The sequence below is a fragment of the Antechinus flavipes genome, chromosome 3 (genome assembly GCF_016432865.1).
Source record: "Antechinus flavipes isolate AdamAnt ecotype Samford, QLD, Australia chromosome 3, AdamAnt_v2, whole genome shotgun sequence".
Classification (NCBI taxonomy): Eukaryota; Metazoa; Chordata; class Mammalia; order Dasyuromorphia; family Dasyuridae; genus Antechinus; species Antechinus flavipes.
The window spans coordinates 476,222,568-476,246,426 of NC_067400.1; the positions used below are offsets into that span (position 1 = coordinate 476,222,568).

General features: G+C 37.0%; 1 protein-coding gene across 1 annotated transcript in view; it reads left to right on the forward strand.

Moving 5' to 3' along the window:
* ETS1 (ETS proto-oncogene 1, transcription factor) overlaps nt 1–23,859 on the forward strand; it is an 83,853-nt gene that overhangs the window by 50,391 nt on the left and 9,603 nt on the right. The window contains exons 4-6 of the mRNA XM_051986699.1: nt 6–83; nt 680–931; nt 6,530–6,790. Coding sequence (XP_051842659.1) covers nt 6–83; nt 680–931; nt 6,530–6,790 — 591 coding nt within the window. The remainder of the gene's footprint in view (nt 1–5; nt 84–679; nt 932–6,529; nt 6,791–23,859) is intronic.

Below are 23,859 nucleotides of genomic sequence, written 5' to 3' on the forward strand. Positions count from 1 at the left end.
TGCAGAGGACATGAAACCATATCAAGTTAGTGGAGTCAGCTCTACCTATCCAGAGACCCGCTATACCTCGGATTACTTCATTAGTAAGTACAATGTCCTACTTGTCCATGAAAATCATTCTTCCTATGATGTGAACCTAGGGAAAAATTCCTACCTTGAGAACTCTTTATACCTCTTGATAATTCTGGAGGTAAGGAAAGACATTTCCTATGATTATTTTTGCCGCAGCATTTTTGTTTCTTAAAGTGAGACTGGTTTTAGATGGCTGGTAGAAAGCCTATTCTATTCCATTTTACTCTAGGAGTAGATTCAGAAACATGTACTATTCAGCTTTAAATCCTATTGAAGAAAGGAACACCCTGTTTTCTAGCTCATGGAGCTTATTTCCTTAAAAAAAAAATCAGAACAATTTTTATAATATTTTAAGTTCCAAACTGTCCCCCTTTCCTCTTTGATTATTTCTCACAGATATACATTCACACAGAAAATATATTATATATATATGAGAAAGAGAGAGAGAGAGATGGGAGGGGATGAACAGGAGGGAGGGAGACAGCATAGATGGAAAGTAGGGGAAAATACTAGCAGTTGGGGCTGGAGGAGAGATTTTCTGAGTCTAAGTACAACTCATCAGTCATTATAAGTTTGACTTTTCTCTGTCCAACTTTTGTACCTGCAGGTTATGGTATTGAGCATGCCCAGTGTGTTCCTCCATCAGAGTTCTCAGAGCCCAGCTTCATCACTGAGTCCTACCAGACACTGCACCCCATCAGCTCTGAGGAGCTCCTCTCCCTCAAATATGAGAATGACTACTCCTCAGTCATCCTCAGTAGGGACCCTCTCCAGGCAGACACCTTGTCTACTGATTATTTCACAATCAAACAAGAAGTTGTAACCCCAGACAACATGTGCATGGGGAGAACCAGTCGTGGTAAGTAGAACCTTATCTCTAGAGCCTCTCCTGTTCCCAAGAATGTCTGTTTTTTTGTCCATGTTCCAAATTCTTTTCTTTTTGTTGGTATTATGGGGACTCTCAGATCTAGTTTTTTCCACTCTGAATAAGGGGGTGTTAAAAAATAAAGTTTTCATGCTGAATTTTCTGGTCTTATTAGTATTAATAGCAAAGCTTGATGATCCTCTTTGGGATTGAAATCTCTTAAGCTGGCTTTCTTATTTTAGAGGGGGAAAAAGTGGATAAGAATTGGAGCTGATTGTTGTAGTGTTTGGATTTGGCTGTTCTCAAGATGGAATTTGCTCTGAGTTGGTGAAAGTCCAAATAAATTAGTCTACCTGAACAAAACATAACAGCTTCATATATTGTCCATTTTTGCTTCCAGAATGTCAGTGGATCAAATTGCAGATTTGTTGTAACCTGACTGTGGGGATTTCTCTTGTCCATAGTGAAATTGTTACTCCTTTGTGAGGATACTCTCAGGACAATTCATTTGGGATCTGTTTGGAGCCAAAAGATTTAGTGTAACCCCCACTGTCAGAGTACACATTCAGCTGGAAAACCATTGAAACAAGCAGTAGGAGAATTCCAAGAGGACTGACTTTTGTTGACATAACTAGTATAATAATGATAAAATAATGCACTGAGAAATAAGAAGTGCTTTAAAAATAGGGCTAGCTGATTAACAGAGGACAAACAAACATAAACTATTCCCTCCCCCAACCCTAAAAGTCAGGATATAGAACACACAGAGAAAAAAATGCAGGATATTAGGCTAAGTGATCAGATGGTTTTAATTTGAGCAAAGTGTAGTCCATTAGGGGTCTAAAAGAGGATTTGATTATTGAGGCAAAACAAATTGGATTGGAAGGAGGAAAGACAGGAAGCTTTTCAGATGAGTTAATAAGGTGTGAATTTGCGTTGGGGGCAGTGGTACTTTCATTATTATGAGGGTAGGAGAATAGGTTGTAGCTGGGCTTTAGGAAAATTTTAGTAGCACCAGGCCAGCTGAGCTTAAGAACGTAGACCCATTATAGAAATTCTCAAGAATTTCAGCAAAGGATCTAGGAATAAAATGCCAAATGACATCTTCTAAATTCTATCTGAAAGCTTTCTCAATGGGCTTCATGGATTGCCCACAATAATGTCTATCAATTTTACTGACTCACTCTTCCCCTTAAGAGGCCTCACAAGTATCTTGCTAAAAAGTTCAAAAAAGTCTTAGAACTATCATACACCTTCTCTCCCATAGCTTCAGAGAATGCTTAAGCTGTTCATGTTTTAAGGAGAAGGGGAATGGATAGAACAACCTTTATCTTCCCTTTTTGGCATCTTCTTTTTGGATTTGTATATCAATATAAATTAATACATCGTGCATATATATGTATGTGTATGTACATATGTATGTATAGTCTTTTCTTTCAATAAGCCAGAACATTAGGTTTTCTTGTGGAGGTTTCTGGTCTGTTCTATTCACAAACTAGACAAATGTGGCAGAGGCTAAAACTTGCGTTTCAGATTACAGATATATTTTATGCAAGTTTGATACACTCAGAAGATTATAAAATTCCTGTCTTTAAATACATCACCCTATTTGACTAATTTCCCTGACTATCTTTGGCTTTTCCTTCCTTCCTTCCTTCCTTCCTTCCTTCCTTCCTTCCTTCCTTCCTTCCTTCCTTCCTTCCATTCTTCCTTCCATCCTTCCTTCCTTCTATCCTTCCTTCCATCCTTCCTTCCATCCTTCCTTCCTTCTATCCTTCCTTCCATCCTTCCTTCCTTCTTCCTTCCTTCTTTCCTTCCTTCCTTCTCTCCTTCTCTCCTTCCTTCCTTCTTTCCTTCCTTCTCTCCTTCCTTTCTTTCTGCCTTCCTTTCTTCCTTCCCTCCTTCCTTCCCTCATTCCTTCCTTTCTTCCTACTTTCCTTCACTATCTAAGTAGAGGAGGAATGGGGAGGGTTGAAAAAGGAGATTCTTGCACTGAAAAAAAATGATCCAATCCTTACCTTTTGACTCAGTCCTGGAAGGTTCAGGCCACAGAAACCTCAGAGGGAGGTCATTGTTGTCACAGGGCTCTTATGTTGGTGTTAACAAGACTTCAAAACAAGTAGACCTCCATTGATCCAGAAATTATTAATCTTGACTCCCCCCCACCCCCAATGAAATTTTATAAATATTAATCCTCATCTTAGCCTATTGAATAGTTGAATGGGACCTCTCCCATTTGCTTCTTTAGATCACTTTGATTTTGATTTGTGTCTGTCTAATTCTGAGATCTGTCATGATGATCCTGGTGACAAGTTTGGTGAGAAATTTTGACTTCTAATCCTCTGAGAAGCCAGCTTTCTCTTTTGAAGGAACATAGTAGCCTAGCTGACTGTCTAAGCTCATTGTGGAAGAAAAGTGATACAAATGAAAAGCTTCCAGCTCCAGAATTGTAAAATGGAGTGGAATATATATGCAGATTACTACTGTAAACAACTACTCTCTACTCTCTCCACCTGCATTTGACTATGATTAGAAATGCAATAACAGCATCAAGAGGGTGGTTTATTGTTTTGCCTTACACCATCTTGTTGGTAGTTCATACCTCCCTAGGGTCAACTCAGTTCTTTATGTTCCTCAGGAACATAGTACATTGTAGTACATTAGAGTCTTTCTAAGTAAGATCTGAAGGATCTCCAGGTCTACATTATGACGGACTGGTTTTGCTGTTCTTCTTGAGAATAGAAATGAATTGGATTTTTTTTGTCCAGTATCTGAGTTGACTTTAAGTTCCTTTTTTCTGTTGGCATGATTGCCCAGAAAGAAAAAAAAATAAAATCCCAAATGACCTCTAACTTTAATGGTTCCATGATATAAACAACTCTCTAATGAGTTACTTATATCTCAAAGGTTCCTATTCACCTTTAGGATTCAAAATTGGATCTGGCATCTGGGGTCATGAAATATGTTGCTAGGTGTAAATTTTCATATGGGAAATCCAATACATTTTAAATGACAATTGAAAGTTTATAACTTTAGCAGTAAAATGATGGATAAACCCATTAATCCTATGGTGAAATTGTTAAGCCTTTCTAGTAAGTCCTTTCAATTTAATTCATTGGAATTTGTCCTCCTTTGAATGACTACAGAATTGAGAGAATTGAAACATAAATGTAGTCAATGCAAAATTATCCATTCTAATGGAATCAGTAGCTCAGATAACACAGGTAGTAATTCTTTAAATCATTTATTTTGTTTTAGAATATATTTTAGTTTTGCTGTAAGACTGGAGTTAGGGCAAAATTTTGAGAGAAGGATGAGGATTTTTCCTTCTATTTTCCCCAACCCTAATATCCAATCAGTTATCAAGTTTTCTTGATTCTGTCTCCATAATTTCTCTTGAATCCATCCAATTCTTTCCATCTTTCCATCTCTTGTTACTTAGGCTCTTATCACATTTTTTCTGGACTATTAGCTAGTTTCTCTACTACTAACTTTCCTCTTCTCTAATTGATCATACTTCATCTAGCTGCCAAAGTAATCTTTCTTTAATCATGTCCCTCAGAAATCTTCAGTGGCTCCCTATTGCCTTAGGGTAAAATACCAATGCCTGAATCTAGCTTTTAAAATCTTTCATAGGCCATCTTCAATTTACACTCCAGTCATATCTCATACTGCTCCCCTTTGGTTTAGCCTAATGGGATTACTTGTTATTTCATGAATTATCATCTCCAGCCTCTATGTATTTGCACAGATAGCCCTGGTATACATTTCCACTTCTCAAGAGTCTCATTTCCTCTACAGTTCAGCTCTGATACTGACTCTTCCAAGAAGCATTCCTCTGTCCTTTCCCGACCATTCCCTCTCTCATTTCTTAGTGCTTTTTCTCATCTTGATATTTCCTAGAGATTTTTGTCTGACCTCTTCTTTCTCCCTTATTCCTTGTCCTGCATTAGATTCATCACAATTCCACTTTGTAGATTATAAATTCCTTAAGAAGAGGTATTATTTCATTTTTCCTTTGTATCCCCAGCATCTAGCACAGTGCTTTGAACTTAAGAGATGCTTTATATACACATATAGTGTTGTGCATATCCACACATTTATAAACAAACATATATGGTATGTATACATATATATATACACATATGTATTCTTATATGTTTATAATATCTATAAATATATTATAAATACACCAATGCATTTTGTTATATACAGTTATGTGTATTTATTGATTTCTAGGGGGAGTGGAGCAGGATTTCTTATATTAGTTCTATTTAGTTTAGATGCTCATTAGCTCAAATTCCCTAAATAACATCAGGGGAGTTGGTTCAAAAGCTTACTGGTTTGCAGAGGGGAAGCACTAAAACTTAGTGTGAATGATCCATAGATGACTAACTGAGAGTTGACAGCATATGTATTTCTATAGTCATAATCACTGCTGCCCTTCTGCTTCCTGATATGTTGAATTAAATGGATCCTATTTCCTTTCTTGGTATCATTCATACACACACATACACACACACACACACATACACGTATATGTGTGTGTGTGTGTGTATATACATATATATATATATGTATATACACACACACACACATTTTTGTAGTAGAACATGGCAGACATTCTGATAACCTCAGCTCTTTCATGCAGCTTCTCTCTCTCTTGAAATTTGATGTCAGTGTTTGTGCTTTGGACAGTTTTGCCAATGGAAATTTCTCCAGGAGCTATTGTGCAATCCCAGCAGCTGTTTTTAACCTGGTTTGGGAAATTAATGAACTTGCATGATCTTGTGGTCAGTGAAGAATGTATTAAGCAACTCACAGAATAAGAAATTTCTGACATTGCTATGGACATGAACTATTTAAATCAGATCTTTAATTTTTTTTTTTTTTTTTTTTTAAGAAAGAGGTGCACTCTCAAGTAAAGAATACAGGGTAGAATACAGACAGGTGGGTGATAGTGGTGGACAAAGGATTCTACAGCCTTATTTACCTGTAGGAGACATAGATCTATACATGTATTTACTATGATATAATTATAAAATGTTGCTGCCAAATAGTATTTTAGAACCAAGGTCAAGGAAGGCACAATGTACTTAGAGTGGGATGGATCTTTTTTTTTTTTTTTTTAAAGGCAGAAGGATTTCGCAAAGTTATGCCATTTTCTTTTTAAAATATTTATGCTGTTTTAATTTGGAATAGGACTCTGCCATGATTTCCTCATTTGGTCTGTAGGTCAAAAGTGCTACGTGGAAATCCCCCCTGTAGGAGTTTCAAGACACAGAAATTGCTTAGTGTTTGTACCTCTGAATCTGAGATCCTTGTACGGGAGGTTTAGACTCTGAGTATGTCCCAAGAGCTGTACAGCAGAGCTGTAGAATGGATTGTACATCTATAAGGATTCCTTGGATTCAGCCCAGAATATCTGACTTTCTCCTGAGTATGGCCAGTCACCCCAGTGGAGCTTCATTTAACCACTGACCTCCTTACAGCTCTAAGCAATACCCTTTTGAAGGATAAAAGGGTTTTCACCATTGTCTTTTCCTGACCCTTCCCTCCCTATCCCCGTTTTCCCTCCTTCCCTACCTCTAGGTAAACTTGGAGGCCAGGACTCCTTTGAGAGCATAGAGAGTTATGAGAGCTGTGATCGTCTCACCCAGTCCTGGAGCAGTCAGTCATCTTTCAACAGTCTCCAACGTGTCCCCTCCTATGACAGCTTCGATTCGGAGGACTATCCTGCTGCCCTACCCAACCACAAACCCAAGGGCACCTTCAAGGACTATGTGCGTGATCGTGCTGAGCTCAACAAGGATAAGCCCGTCATTCCTGCTGCCGCTCTGGCAGGCTACACAGGTAGGAGTCCCTCACCAACCACTCAAGGAGCAAGCGGTTATTTAATTTCTGGTATGGGGCAGATGAAAAGCCCTGGAGTGGAGGGTCTTGGCAGAGGAACCTGATATCAAGCTTTTTCTTTGGTCCTTCTTTGGTTGGTTGATACTCAACTTCTGTGTCAGATAACTGCTGAATGCTCTTCACTGTAGTCCATTAGTTATTGAATAATCTGTTCAAAGCTAGCCTAAAAAGTCCTTTATCTATCAACTTTTCTGTAGACTTGTCTTTGGTGAATCTTTAGGAAACACTAACTTCTTCCTTGCTTTGTCAAAAAGGATATAAAAGAGGGTTTCACTGATATGACTTATTCTTATTTTTTAACTTAATTTCTGATTTAGAGTTCATTATGGTAGTAAAGATTATAGTGATTAAATACAATGATCATAGAGAGACAACTTAAAAGGTCTTTGAAATCATCTAATCCAATCTTGTTTTTATTGATAAAGAAATTGAGACTCATAGAAGTTAGGAGATTTGTCCAATATCACATGTGTGTGTGCTTTGGTTCAAAGGCAAGAAACAAAGTTTTAAAAGGCAATGTTAAATAATTGGCAGTTTGGAAGCTTTCATATGTGAAGCATATGAAAAATAAAGCTAAATATGATCCACAGAGCACTAAGGTTTTAATAATTGGATATTTTCTAAAAGACTTGAAAAATCTTCTGAAGGTGAAATCATTATGAATTTTAACTAATTTTAAATATATTTTTTAGAATATCAAATTTAATTATATTTTAAAATCTAAATAAAATCTGCCTCCTATTTGTTTTACTTTACAACTAATAGGTTGATAAAGAGTAATTATTATATCGATTATCAATCCACAGGACTTAAATCAGCACAGGATATAGACAGGATGAAGAAATACTTGCCTTCTAATGTAGCAGAAAGAGGCTTGGTCTTAGAGCTTGACGATGGATCCCCTTTCTGATTTTTACCAGCACTGTTACTTAGGCAAGTCATTTAAAATGAAGATAATGCTGATTTCAGTAGAGATCTCTCAGATCCTCTCAGTTTCCTCAGTGTAGTTAATGGAAGCTTTCAGGAGGATTACTACAGCACTGTGTTGTGAGAAAAACACTTTATATACCTTAAGACCTAATGCAAATGTGATATAATAGCACTTGATCCTTAGGACAATCCTGTGAGTTAGATGCTACATATTGGTATTATCCCCATTTTATATATCAGGAAACTGAGAATCAAAGGTATGAAGTGACTCGTCTACGTATAATCATGTTATTAGTGTTGGAGGCAAGGTTCAAACTTTTACCTACCCTGATTACAAGTCTAGCACTCCTTATGCTTTCCCATCATGCTTCTTGGTCTTGTTCTTCCTGAATTACACATTATATCTCCAGTATATCTTACTTGCTGCAATGCAATGTCAAATGTCTTGCATCTGTCAGACTTTGATGATTGGATGAATGGAAGGAAAAATCATTTGATAAGAGTTTACTAATACAGAACTTGATGCAAATAGAAAAATAAAACAGTTTCTGTTTTCAAGAAGTAAACATTTTAATGATGGAAGAGGGGGACAACCCGTGGAATGTTTCAGCTGCAAGTCAGATTGAAAAGTACCATGATCCTTAAGATGCAGGGGCAAAGCAGATAGCAATGCCTCTTTAGTGTTATTTCCCATTAATGAAAATCATATCAGTTTCTGATGTTGAACCACTTGGCAGTGCCAAGGAGTTTGATGGGCAAGAACTTTTCTTTCTGGGTCTTCAGTAGCTGAGGGCTGTAGTTTTTGCAGGAATCGTTGCCACATAGCATCTATACAGGGGTTGGCTCCCAGAATGATGTCTGGACCTAGAGCATCATTATTCTCCAAGCTCTTGGAAGCAGAGTCTGGAGCTGCCTTCATAAGGGCCCAAGGGGAGATGAAGGAACTGACTAACTTATCAAATCAACTTCTCTAGTGACTTCAAAGGAAGACTTCCTATTTATCTTACATTCTCCCTGATTCAGTGAAAGAAGATACATTATATGACCTTAAAATGACTTTGTGATTTTAAAGTTCACATTGTCCAATTTCTTTATTTTACAAATGAAACCTCTTACCTCTCTTTTCTTCTGCTTAGTGAATACCAGAGGTGCACATAAAAGTTTTTTGGCTTTTTTGTTTTTTTTAATAGCTAGTTGAGTAAAAATTTAAATAAAAATGGGGTCTCCATTTTTTTTAAATTAAAGCCACCTGGAATGAGGAAAGCTTGGGGGTGAGCCACACCCCTGGTACAGAGTGTGAGCTGATGATTAGGAATGCCTTCCAGATGTTACAAAAACAAGGCACTGAAAGTAAGGGGAAGGGCTGCCTTATTAGAAAGAGGAAAGGAAAGCTAGGAAGAGCTATCAATTGAACTAGTCTCAGGAGTTTGTTTGACATAATCTCAGAGCCGCCCTAAAATGGCTGAACTTGCTTCTGTTCTTGGGTTGGTAATGAGCAAAAACTGTGGCTAGAAAGACCTCACCCCTCTTTTACCCTCCCACTCTCACTTCCAGTACCAGATTCTTGGCTCTGTTGTTCCTCCTTGAAATATAACCCTTCCCCAATCCCAGCAACTAACCAATCACTGGTGAAATAAAAATCATAGAGCATGACCTTAAAAATGTCGATGTGATCTCACTACTGGAATCCTAGACCTTTGGAGCCAGAAAGAATGCTACAGGCCATTTAGGCCCACTCCACTTTACAGGTGAAGCCCCTTGCCTCTCCTTTTCTGTACGTTATCTTCTCAGATAGGGGAGAAGTATTTAAGTGAGAACACAGCTGGCTGTGAATACTACTAAAGATTTTGGATGGTATAAAATTGTATTTCTAGCTCCAGGACTTGAGAAGTACTCATAAGAAAAGCATAAATGAATCTAGGTTGTTCCCTTTGGAGTTTCCTCACAGCTGAGGGGTTAGAAAGAGGGTCAGGGAAACCCTATTTGGCCAGTTCTTTACCAGCCAGTTGCAGAGGTTTGTGGTCAGCCCTCTGGGGTGGGATTCTGGTAGAAATGGATAACTTCAGTGGCAAACATGGAGAAGTGGCTATATCCTCATTCCAAGCTGAAACAGGAACTCTTCTGATTTCATTAAGCATGCTTGTTATTGGGTTTTCTGAATGGGAAATGCATTGAGGCCTACAGGCAGAGAGTACAGAGAGATGACCTGTGTCCTCTCAGTTCCCCAGGGTAGCTTAAGGGAGCTTTCAGGAGGATTACTACAGCACCATTAACAATTTTTTACTGAGACCTGATTGATCTTTTCCAGAGCTACCTAACTTTGGATTCCCTCCGTAGGGAGAGAACATTGAGATGAAGCCTCAGGGACGGAGGATATAACTCAAAGAAGGAATATGAAATTCAAGTTGAGGCAGGGACAAGGAAATAAAACATCTGTAAGGGACAAGGAAATGAGACATCTGTAAGGATGCTTAAACCCAAGTACTTTTTAAGCCAGCCCTTCTGCCAATCAAAGTTCAGAGCCTAAATGGCAAAAGCAAAAACTGCTTAGCACAAATACAGATATTCTGGAGATGTGGACACTTCCTTAAGACTTTCCCCATTTCACTTGATAATAATTGTTATTTTACAGAGAGTATATAAGCAGAAGCCATTCAGTAGTTAGAGAGGGACAAAAAGGAAAATTTCTAGAAGCATTCTTGGATCTCATTGCCATTTAAGTAAAGAATTCCTAATCACCCGTAATCATACCCCAAATGATGATTCCAAATGTAAAGAAGTTATTTCTTCTTTGAAAACAATGAATCGCAGATTCATCACAAATAGACTTGTGATGGAGAGAGCCCTCTGCATCCAGAAGGACTAGGGAGACTGAATATGGATCACAATATAGTATTTTCACCATTTTTGTTGTTGTTTATTTACTTTTTCTTTCTTATTTTTTCCCTTTTGATCTGATTTTTCTTGTGTAGCATGATAAATGTGGAAATATCTTTAGAAGAATTGCATATGTTTAAACTATATTAGATTATTTTCTGTCTAGGGAAGGGGGGAGAGAGAAAAATTTGGAATGTAAGGTTTTGCAAGAATGAATGTTGAAAACTATCTTTGCATGTATTTTGAAAAATAAAAAAAAAAACTTATAATTAAAAAAAATAAAGAATAGCTACAACATGGAGAGAGAGAGAGAGAGAGAGAGAGAGAGAGAGAGAGAGAGAGAGAGAGAGAGTCTCCTGTGAGCCACCTATTAGCTGTGTGATGTTGGACAATTATTTAACCTCTTTGGGCCTCAATTTTGTCATCTACAAAGTGAAAGGAATAGACTCCATGTCCTCCAAAGCCCCTTCTGGCTTTTAATCTACGATCCCAACATCGTGTGAGATCTTGGGCTGATTGGTAATATCTAATATCATCATTTCCTAAATGACAATTCTGTGGGGATCTGATATGACAATGAGGACAACAGTCCAGAAGATAGAGGTCTTTGAGATCCTTGGTCATTAACGTATTCTGTGATCTTGAGAACATCTATTTCTGTCTTGATGCCTCCTTTTCATTTCTGTAAAGGGGAAGGAGAAACCTTATCTTGCTCACAGGAGGTCTCTTGGGGTTTAATGTAAGCTTAAAATATTTTGAGATTGTTTCCTTAATACTGTTGACCTATGTTTTAGTCTTTGACTTGCCTTTCAATGATTCTGGAGCTGGTCCTTCTGGGGATTGTAAATTGCAAGGTATGGATGGGAGACTTGAGTGTAAGGACTGTAGGGAGACTAATTTTTCTTGTGCTCAAAGCCTCTTCCTCCTAGCTCTGTGTCTCCCAATAACTTCCCCTATGATGCTTCCTTTTCTTATTCCGTCCTCTGATGGCTCTGTCATTGTTCAGTTATTTTCGTTGTGTGTGACTCTTTGTGACCTCATTTTGGGGTTTTCTTCGCAGAACAACTGGAGTAGTTTACCATTTTCTTCTCGAATTCATTTTACAGATGAGGAAACTGAGGCAAATAGGATTAAGTGACTTGCCCAGAGTCACACAACTAGGAAGGGTCTGAGACTCATGAAGATGAATCTTCTGACTCTAGGCTCTGTATTCTAGCTGCCTCTCTGGTAGCCCATTTCCCATTTATAATATAGGATTTCCAGTTTCCAGGGACAGTCCCCTTACCACCTCCCCAGGAAGAGGTAGTGAAGGAAGACTTGGTGGAATGTCTCTGGATGAAGTTCTGTTTTTTGTTGTAGCTTGCCTCCAGACTTCTACTGCCATTTTGGCCCACCCAAGTAGGCTCAGATTCCCCAGGCTTAAAGTGTTTGTGTGTGTGTGTATATGTGTGTGTATGTATGTATGTATAGTGGGGGAGGGAGGTACTTTCTTTTCCTTCATTTGATGTCTTACTTGTTTCACTGTAAGTAAAAATCAGTTAGAAACTGAATTTTTGTGTTCTCTTGCACAGTTACATTCTTCTTCCATAGATAAGAAAAATTGCATCAACCTTCTCTGGGCTCCCATGGCAACTTGTTAAATTAGGTCAAGATGTGGGAACAGATAACATGACTTGAAAGGCTGCCTGTTAGCAGAGTTAAGAATACATCAAATGCAATGCTGGCTTCCGCCAAAATGTACCTTCTTACCTTACTGTGAACTGCTTACGGTTATCAGGCTGATAGCATCAGAGAGCTCCATTTTTTCTTGTGTTCAAATGCGTCATGAGCAACTTAAGATCACAAGTTGGAGATGCCTGAGGCAATATTTTCTGTATGTTGTTTAGGCATCAGGGAAATGTTTTCCTCAACCATAGAATATTCTGATAACTTTGATTCATTCTGGCAAACTTAGATTTCTTTCAGCATATTGCCAAAAATTAAAATTCAAATGAAAACAGTGACTTATCCAGGTTAGAACACAGCAGATAGGACAGTTCCTGATTGCTGAACTCCAGATTTTTCACTAAAATTCAAAACCTTCCTCTCTCCCTACCAATATTAAGCAATCAGAATAATATTTGGAGTCTGAGTATTCTCTTCCTTGCTTCCCAAATAAGACAACATGATTAGGAAACTTCTTTGCCATCTATCTTTTTAAAAAAATACTTATTTATTTTTCAAGCAACAAATTTAAAAAAAAAAAAAAAAAACTATCCTTCTCCCTCCCTTTCTCTACTCCAGTTGAGCAAACTTAAAATATAAACAAACAAATCCCTCAATACATATCTACATGGTCTGGCAAAACAAATTCCCACATTGGCCATGGCCAAAAATGTGTCTCTGCAGTTTTAATTCATTACTTTCCAAGAGGCATGGCATGTTTCTTCATTTTTTTGACTCAGAGTTTATCATCCTCATTGGAGCCTCCAATCCCTTGATCCCTTAGTTCTTTTCCAGGCCACCACCCTTGTACTGGCTATACTCCCTCTTCCTACTGCTGTTGAGAGCATCAGCATCCAACCAGTCAGCTAATCTTGATTTAGGTGTTCTGCTTCTTACTTCATTCTCTCCTCCCCCATATCTAATCTGTTGCCAAAGCATATCTATTTTACCTTCATAACACTTCTTGTATTCTCTTCTTTCCTCTGACATTGGAATCACCCTTGTTCAGACCCTCATTACCTCACACCTGGACTCTCATAAGCACTTTACACTAGCATTCACCTGCTGCTTGGACTGTCTGCTATAAGTTTCTCCTTCTGCAGCCACTTCCATTTGGCTGCCAAAACATTCTTCATAAAGCATAGCAACTTAGAAAAGTTGACAAATAACATAATGAGAAACCTTGGAATGAATCATCATTTAGTGGTCAGGAAAAGGGAATAGGAATAATAGTGTGTTTATGATGAGATTGTGAAAGATCTGGGTTCCTTTCTTTAAAAAAAATTATTATTGTTGATATGATCCAAACTCAAATTGATTTATTAAAACTTGTAGCTACAGTGTCTATTAATAGTTGCAGATTAGCTAGTACGTTAGTGATGATCTCTTGGATATGGAATTTTCAGATTCCAATTTAGGATTTTTTTTTTTTAAGAACAATGGATTTTTAAATTTTAAAACAAACTAGGGGATAGTGCTGTGATGAAGTATAGCTTAAGACTTCAGATCATGAAATTTTAGAATTGGCAGAGACATCATTTTATGGGTGAGAAAATTTAGACCCAGAGAGGTTAAATAATTTGGCCAAGATTACTCTAATTGTTAATTGACAAATCAAGTCTTTCCTGAATTCATGAAGAATTCAATAAAAAATATCGCTCAAGCCTCACTCCAGGATTATTTGGGTTGAGATGATAAGAGGAGGCTTGTATCAGGTAAGATTTAGAAAGCAGGGATTTTTCTTCTTAGATATTGGAGGAACATGGGGAAGATAGGCTAGGAAACCAGGTGCTAATAAAAATTTTATACCTGGCAGAGTTTCTTAGGCTAAAGATGGCACAGAATCACAGATTTAGGGTTAAGGAACTCAGAGATCAATTGAGCCACATTATTGTACAAATGAGATAAAAATGAGGCTGGGAGAGTTAAAGTGACTTATTCACAATTTCACAGGTACCATCTTAATTTCCTGTGGTTAAGTGAGATTATAAAACTTCAGTTGGAAATTAATGGTACTTATCTGATGATTTCCATTGTATCATATGTTATTCAATATATAATGTAATTATGTTAATGATATATTAATTATATAAATTTAAATTATGCAGATGTATAATCAATGTCATTTTTATATGGTATATATGCATCTTGTATTGTATTGTAGCAGGACAATTCATATTTATCTTCATCTTTAAAATGAAGGGTTTATTCTGTCTTCTAAGCAGTTACCAGTGGTTTAGGGAATACAATTTACTTGCAAGTTATATCTGAAGTAGAGGATGATTCCTTTTGAACCTTTTGCACACAACTCAGTGGTATAATAGATAGAGTTCTAGGCCTGGAATAAGGAAGACATAAGTTTAAATACTAGCTATACAATCTGGGCAAGGCACTTAACATATCTTAGTTTCCTCATTTGTAAAATGGGCATAATAATAGCAGCTACTTCTGGAATTTTGAGAATCAAATAAGATAGTAATTGAAAAGTGCTTAGCACAGTGCCTCTCACATAGTAAGTGCTATATCCATGTTACCCTATTATTATTCTGGTGATAGCAATTTGGAGCTCTTTAATCTGGTAGTAACTGCCTAACTATTGTCACTGGTAAGCAAAAATGGGGCTCTCTGGGAATGGACTGCTGGTTTGTGGGGTTAGTTTCTAGATAAACTCTCCATGCTTGTTTCAAATAAGGCTTCCCTCCAACACATCCTCCCCTCTCCCACCCAGGAGCCTCTCAGTCTCACACAGCACGACTTTTGTCTTTTGACCTCTTGAATAAAACCTGAAACTGCAATTGAGAGAGGTTGGATATCACCCTGAGATGCTTCTCAGTCTAGACTTCAAAGCTCAATCATTTCTTCTTTGAAGTGAAATGATCCCACTGAGTCAGATCTCCTTAGTTCTGCTGTGATTTCCAGTGTTGGGGTCATCCTTACAAAGTCCACCTCTGATAATTAAAATGCCTGGAAATGCTTTGCCATCTATTAAGAAACAGCCTGCCAAAGTTGGTTGGTTTTCTCTGCTTTTATAATTTGGCATTTTCCTCTTCCTTAAATGAATTTTCTGTGATTTGTTTTTCTCCCCATAGCCTCCGCCACTGCCTTCTCAGATATCCCAAACCATTTAAACATTTTCTTCTCCCTAAAAGCTTTGTAGAGACAACTAGATGGCTTAGTGGATAGATGGCTTGGTCTCAAACATTAGTTCTGTGACTGGGCAAGTCAGTTAATTTGTTTGCCTTAATCCATTGGAAAAGAAAATGGCAAACCACTCCAGTATCTTTGCCAAGAAAACCCCATACAGGGTCATGAAGAGTCAGACACGAATGAACAACAATAATGCTCTTATTGTATTAATATTGAGTATTCTAGCTATCTATGCTGATATTTTATGACTCTGTGACCTGTATGCTTGTTGAGAACAAGAGATATTTTTTCTAAATTTTGTGCCTCTCCCATTATTGACATAGTGCTCTGCACTCAGTAGATGCTTAATAAATGTCTAGATAGTTTCTGTTCAATTAGCTCTAGACGAGTATGGTCTCTCAGAATCTTAAAAGCTAGAGTCAAAATAAGGGAAACTTTCAAGCCTTCCCTATATACTGGATTTAAAGTGGAGGTTTTACCCTGCTTAGCAATAACCTAGAAGTTACTACTGTTTATTAGGGAATCAACAATAATAACCATCACTAATCATATCAGGAATAATCAAGCAGTAAACATTTGTTAAGTGCCTACCATGTGCCAAGTACTATGAAAAGTTCTGGAAATAGAAAAAAAAGATACAAAAAAAGTCCCTGCTCAGCTGAGAGAGTGGAGTGAATCTAATCTGTCAATCTTATTATAGTATCAAGATTTGAGGACTAGGATTAGACATTTTAAAATATATTTGTTGTTCAGTCTTTAAATTGTGTCTAACTCTTCAAGACCCCATTTGGGGTTTTTCTTGACAAAGATACTAGAGTAGTTTGCCATTTCCTTCTCCAGGTCATTTTACACATGAGGAAACTCAGGCAAACTGGATTAAGTGATTTATCCAGAGTCACACAGTTAGTATCTGAGACTGGATTTTATTCAGCAAAGTGAGTCTTCCTGTCTTCAGACTTAGTGCTCTAGCCCCTTGTATTCTTTTGTATTATTCTTTAGTGTCTTGTGTCCTGCCCTCCCAGTAGAATATCAAACTTCTTAATGCCATGAACAATTCTTTTGTGGTAATTCCTCTTATGTATTTGGACACCTGGATTTGCTGTCACATTAGAAGGTACTTAATACTAGCATCATACAATCACAGAGTATTAAATCTGTAAAAAGCCCTGAGAGATCAGCTATTTGCAACTGTTGAATTTTGTAGAAAAGGAAACAGACCAGAGATTGACTTGTCCTCCATTATGAAGCCAGTTAGTGAGTTAATGGCAGAACCTGGGTTTGATAGTACCTCATTTTAAAATATTTATATATATATATTTTTTCCTCAATTACATGTTAAAACAGTTTTAAAATATTAAAAAAAAACTTTTGAATTCCAAATTCTCTCTTTTTTTTTTCTCTTTCCTCTCCCTAGGACCTCAGTTTTGTTGTTCGTTCTGACTAAAAGCATTGACTGTAAAGTTTGTTGATTGGGAAGCATCATGGTACTATGAAAAGACTATTGACTTGGATATCAGAGGACCAAATACTGCCATTGTCACTTATCATCTGTATTACTGGTCAAATCACTTAACTTCTCTCTATCTCATTTTCTTGAGGTGGTTGGAAATGATGGTTTCTAAAAATCCCTTCCAATAATTCATCTACCATTTATAATCTTTTTCCCCCCCTAAGGAGCTTATAGGTTTTTTTTTTCCTTTTCAATCATATTTTATTTTTTCAATTACATGTAAAAATAGTTTTCAACATCCATTTTGTAAGATTTTGAGTTCCATTCCCCCCTTCTTTCTCTCCCTTATCTAACCCCTCCCCAAAATAGCACGCAATCTGATACAGATGATTTATAACATTTTCAAACTGAAAAGTTTTTTTGTCAAGCCATAGTGATGGAACGCAAGATGCTTGGGTGAGTCTCACTGCTCTTCAGATGCATGAGAAATAGAGCCCAGTGTTCAGCACAGAGGAGGTACTCAGTGAATTTTTATTGACATGACCTTCTTTCTGATTCATTTGTGCCTTAGACCTGAGGCCTGAGAGTGAAAGTTCTCCTCTATGACTGAATGTGAAAGTTGAAACTCTGAGACCAGCCTGGTACTAGGTCTGCTTGAATGATGTTCACAGAACCTACTTCTGTAGAGGCACTGAACTTTGGCAGCTGAGATGGTTGGAAAGTTTCTCAGAGATTCTCTGAAGCATGGATTCTTTAGTAACTATTTCCTTTCAGGGGGAAGGTGCCTAATGTATAACATTGTTATGACAGAGAAGAGATTCCCATTATTTTCTTTGATCCAGCTTCTACTACTCTATTTTGTTATTAATGTTATTCTATTCTCAGCTTTGCTACTTATTATCTGTGTGAATGTGGTCAAGTTGTTTAACTATTCTTCAGAGAGATCTCAGTTTCTTCATTTGTAAGATGGGAACAGGTTGGACTAAGTGACTTCTTCTGAGTTTCCTTTTGCACCAGATGTCACTTTTCTTCTTACTCCTGCGCTTATCAGTAGGTACTTGCTGAATGAATGAATAAATAAATGAATGAATGCAAGAATGAATGTGGTTTCACAGCACCAGAATTTTCTCTTGGATTTAAATCACCTAACCAAGAATTCTAAAGGGTTTTCTCAGTCTAGGTTTTTTAGAAAGCTCTATAACCCAGAAAGATTCAGAAACTTGCAGGAAGATACTAAGAGTCATTACTGAAAGAAAATGTAGAACTCAGAACCTCATTAACTCTGACTACTGAATAATTTCTTATTAGCTAGTTTTGTAGAACACTAACTTCTAGTTGTCCATATTAACATAAATTACATTGTTTTTAATAAAATCCTCACTCCAAATCCAACTCCACCCTACCTTCAAGAGCTTTTTAAAAGAAAGTTACCTAGAAAACATTTATAGAACACTAACTTCTAGTTGTCTATATTGTTAACATGAATTACATTGTCTTTAATTACACTCGAAATCCAACTCCACCCTACCTTTAAGATCTTCTTAAAAGAAACAGTTACCTAGAAAACATTAGTAAGAAAAGACATAAAGAAACCCACTTCCTGACATTAGCTTCACTGCTCCAGTATCAAGCATTGAGTCAGTGCTGGGTTTGACATGGTTAAAAAGAAATATTTGTGGGTTTAGAGGAAAGAAGTAGCTGTACTTGAATATACTATCTCTTTAAGAGAATTACAGCTTCCCCTCTTTCTCCCTTCCCCCTTTTTGTCTTCCACCCCCATTTGAACACTCAGGCAGTGCAGGTGTGAGGAGATAGGACAAAAATAAGTGTCTTTTCTCCAAAACTTTAAAAATCTCCTGTCTTGTTGTTAAGCCCTACAAATTTACTAAGTGAGCCATAATGAGATATGTCCCAAGTGGGACAGCCCAACCAGACCCTACATAGAGTTGGTGCCTATCAGCCCATGAGTGGTATTTATCCCAAAACAGCCCTAAACAGTCCCCTAAAGCTTTACTCTTCCTTTCAGGGAAGTGTTGGAAGCTAGGTTTCTTCTCTAGTAGAAAACTGTAGAATCTTCATAGCATTGAAGTATAGGAAGGTTTCTCTGTAATAATCTGGGGCATGGACATGAGGAGAAACAAACACCTTTTTGGAGAAAGAGGATCTAGTTCTCTCTGTGGCTAAGATCTCCCCAGACACTTTCTGTAGCACTTTTACTTGTAAAGTGGTTTTTATTTTTTCATTCATGGACTAAACAAAAGTAAATTTATGGGGATGTTTGTGTTTTAAAAAATTTTTAATGTGATTATAGTCTTATTTATCATACTTTTCCATACATTTTATGACTTTTAATAATTGTATGGTCTCTGTTTTCCCCAAATAGCTATGTCAAAATCTACAAAGTAACTCCCAGAAACTCATTTTCCTTCTTATCCCTTTGTATCTTTTATTTACCTACAATTCAAAATTTTCCTCTCAAAAAAATTAAAGAAAATTTCTTCAATTTCATGTGATGTTTTTGTTCCAATGATTTTTATAGTATCTGTATCCATTCCCATCATTTATCACATTTTTATCCTTTCCTCATACATGGGTTCTCCAATTTACAACATTACTATAAAGTAAAAAAAACACAGAATTCTTGCCTTTATTTTTATGACTAAAGCAACTTAAGATTGTTGAGGTTTTATGATTTGTCCAAAATTGCACATCAAGTCAAAAGTCAGAATTGAAACTGACTTCCTAGTCACTTTGCTACTTTATTTTTTAAAGCAGAATATAAGATCGTGTCATGTCTAAATATTTTATTTATAGGGCTTAATCTGTGACCATATACTGCTTAGGCTCATGCTAACTCTTGGAGTAATAATGTATTTATAGTATTGACTAGGCTACAAAAATTACTTTTGGTTCATCTCTCAGTGATGGCTGCTTTGTTGGTTTCCATCTTTGGTTTAACGTGGGTCCTAGAGAGGCATTTTATATTTTACTGAGTCCTTACAATTCTTCACCATTACTAAATATATTCAATAAATAATTACCCATGTTTTTGTGCTTGGTAAGAGCAATGCATAGGTAAACAAGTCTTGTCCCTAATTAGTTAGTTACATGACAGCTAGTTACATGACCATAGATATGTTAATTAATTACTCAGTCCCCTGAGTAATTTCCTAAGATTGTTGAAGTCAAGTTCCTGATCTGTTTTGGTGAAAGAATTTGCCATACCAGAAATACCCAACATCAATGAAATCATACAGTTAGACTCTTCCCCAATCAAGTAAAAGAAAAGTCTTAGTTCCTGCCTTCTGGGGACTTAAAATCTAAGAGGGACAAAAAAGAGAGAGAAATCCATTTTAAGTCCTATATGCAGTAGAATCAATTAGTGGGTGAGATTTATGTAAAATACAGGTAACACTTCTTGGACTATTCTTATACTCTTCTGTTTCATGTAGAAGCTTTCTCTATTGATTACATTCCCTCTTTTATTCTGTGTCTTCAAACATGCTCAGGTCCCCCTTATCTTAAAACCTTCTCTTGACCTCGTTTTCATTCAGCCATCAAATTCTTTCTCTCTTCTCCCTCATACTAAACTTCTGCAGAGAGTAAAAATCTAAACCACCCATTCACTATTCATCAGAGCCCCTGTAGTCTGCGTTCTTTCCTTACTGATCTTTCAATGGAAAAGGGCTATCGAAGGGACTTGTAATGAATTCTTAATTCCAGTATCCATTAACCACATTTTAGTCCTCATTTTCCTTGATCTTTCTGCGACACCTAACTACATATTGTATACTTCTTGAAAAAGTGTTTCTGGGATCCCCCTTAATTCTAATCTCTCTGTTGGTTATCTCCAATAGAGATTGGTTGTTTTATTATTGTTTTGTATATAATTGTTTTCATGTCATCTTCCTCACTAGACTATGTTCTCCTTGAGAGCAGAAACTGTCTTTTATCGTTCTTTCTATTCCCACAGTGCATGACACATAGTGTTTTATAAGTGTTTATTAACTGACTGATATTCTCTCCTTTCTTAGTCCTCTGTGATACTGCTTTCTCCAAATGCTTCTACCTCTATCACTACTCCTTACTTTCCTTCAGTAGTTAGTTCATCCACCTCCTTTAATCCTTTAACTAGGGTTGCCTTCCAAGCCTCTGTCCTTGGCTTTCTCTCTACACATTTTCTCTGTTGGTGATCTCATCCATTCACCTGGCTTCAATTATCAATCCCAAGCAGATAACTTCCAGATTTGTATATTTAGCCCTGCACTTTCTCACTAGTGCACCATATCTTACTATCACCTAAAACTTAACATGTTGAAAATTTAACATGTCAAAATGGCACTCCTAATCCTCCCTCCCCCACTTAAAATTTTCCCCTTTTACTTTCCCCATTTCTTCCTGGTCAAATCTTGGAGGCATCTTTGACTCCCTTCTTCACCCCTCCCCATCTTTTGCATCCAGTCAATTATTCAGTCTTGTTGATTGTCTCAGCAATGTCTCTCACTTTGATTGTAAAGAACCTCCTAAAGGATTCCCTTTTCCCAATCTGTCCCCTCTCCAAACCAGCCATCACATAGCTCTTGAATAGAGCTGGCTAGTCTTCTTCCTGCTTACAGGTCTTCAGTGTCATATAGGATAAAATAGAGATCTCATTTTCAAGGATCAGGAGAGCCACTCAAGCTACAGAAAGTGTTCAAACTCTTTTTTCCTAACCTTTTTTGCCATCACATGCCAAAGTGGATTGTGATTTAATTGTTATTTTCCCTTGTTCTTCTCTCTTCTGACTGTACTTCATTTAAGCTGGCAGCATGGTACAATGGGAGAAAAAAACAAAATAGTTTCCAACTGTAAGATATGGGGAGTTTAGCTTGTGATAGCCTCTGAAGTCCCTTTTTCAATATATCTAAAACAAGGGCTCTTAATCTGGGTCTGTAGACCCCTAAGGGGTCCATGCATAGATTTCATACTGTACTAGATTGTTAAAGTCATTGACACACAAAAAAGGTAAAGAGTCTCTACCGGTAAACTAATGTCCTAGGAACATAGTCATCCTATGGACTGTGTCCATTTTCTTCTTGCCCTACTTAGATGTCACATTTTTTCTTGAAACCTTCCCCAACTGCCCATAATGGAAAATTCACATAGCTACTTCTTTCAACTTTCTTATAACCCTTGCCTGGTTCTCTGCTGACACATTCTTCTTTATTTCAATTCCTACTCACATTGAGCTTGCATTTTAATTAGGGAGATAAGTTCATATAATATATGGGTATGCGTGTATATATAGATATATATGTGTGTATTATATATAAAATAAAATATATATCTATATTATATATACATACAAACATTACTTATCTATATTATATATGTGCTTATCTGTATTATATTTACATAAACAATATATACATGTATGTGTTTATATGTGTTTCTATCTATCAGTTTACCTATCACCTGTAGTAGATATTGAATAAATGTTTGGTTTTGAAATGAATTGTAATCAAGGTAATTTTAATTTGGGAGGGTGGCCATAGGGACCAATTTGAAATAACAGCCTTTCCTTTTTCTTCCTCATTTTTTTCCTGTGGCCTAGAAGCAGTTTGGTTCACCATTCAGGTGGTAGTATCTTACCTTGAATTATGTGTTCTTTTCTACAGACGGAAGAAAGATAGTCAGAATGTTTCACATGAGCATCATCTTAAATTTAGGTGAGATGGAGCTAAGTCAGTGAGAGCCATCTGATCTTTTCTGTTCAATATGAAAGGATTTCCAAGGAGGAAAAGAATTTTCAGGTTCTATTTAATTTATAGAAAGACAGAGAATTTGTAAAACAGAGAATGATCATTCAGACATAAGAATTCCTCTTTCCTGAGGAATGGAATAGAGGTGCAATTGTACCAAATGATGCCTTGTGAGCAGATGGGGTCATTTCTAGATCTTAGTGTTCTGTTTTTGCTATCATTGTTTGACTGTGGGTTGAGACATCTGGTTAGAAGGGAGGGACCAGAAAAGGCTGTTTCTCTGTTTTAGGGCCACCTGCCAGATGTGTACTGATCACAGAGGAGTCAGCTCTTGTGCAAGGCTGGCCAACCATGAGAGTTTCATAGGTTAAAATAAAATCTGGTATCCTCCCTGCACAGAGAACTTTAATGTAGCTTAACTTATCAACAGAGCAGCAATTTAACTCCCAGTTGTCAACAAGGTATGGAACCTTTTAGTTCAACAAGGATGGCGATGAGTTGGGATTTAAGAGTCCCAATGTTGCTTTCCTCCCAAAGAGAGAGAAGCAGGATGTTTAAGGTTTTCATGCGACCTATAGTCTTTTTTTTTTTTTTTTTTTAGTAGCAATCAGTTTTTATATTTGAGATGATGTCTCAAGAAACATCTTGAGATGTTTCTCATTTTAAACTTTCAGCTTCCTTCCAAGTTTGAAATTTCCATGTATATGAAAGTGACCTCTTGCAAATTAGTCCTTCCTAGGGTACAAATAGCAAGACAGCTTTGGTTAATGAGAAATGAAGAATTAAACAGAGAACCTAAGAGAGTCCCTAAGCTAGCTTCATCCTGATGTTGACATACTTACAGCAGAGGGGGCCTAGAGGAAGGGGTAATTGAAGTTATGAAAATATTGTGCTAAGTGTTTGGTTCAATTAAAATCGGCCACAGAAGAAAGGATTAGAGGCTGTCAGTTTGGTGTGATTGGCAGATGTCAAATGAGCAGATTTTTTTTTTTTTAAATCAAAGAGGAGATAAATGGTTGGTCATTCAACAGAAACAGATAGCATTAGCTTTGTGGGCTTTGGAGCTAGTTCTCCTTAGTCATCTTAGGCTTCTACTAGGTTGGCAGAGATCAACTTTGCTCAGAAAAGCTATGGGTTAGTGGGGAAAAAATGTTATCAAG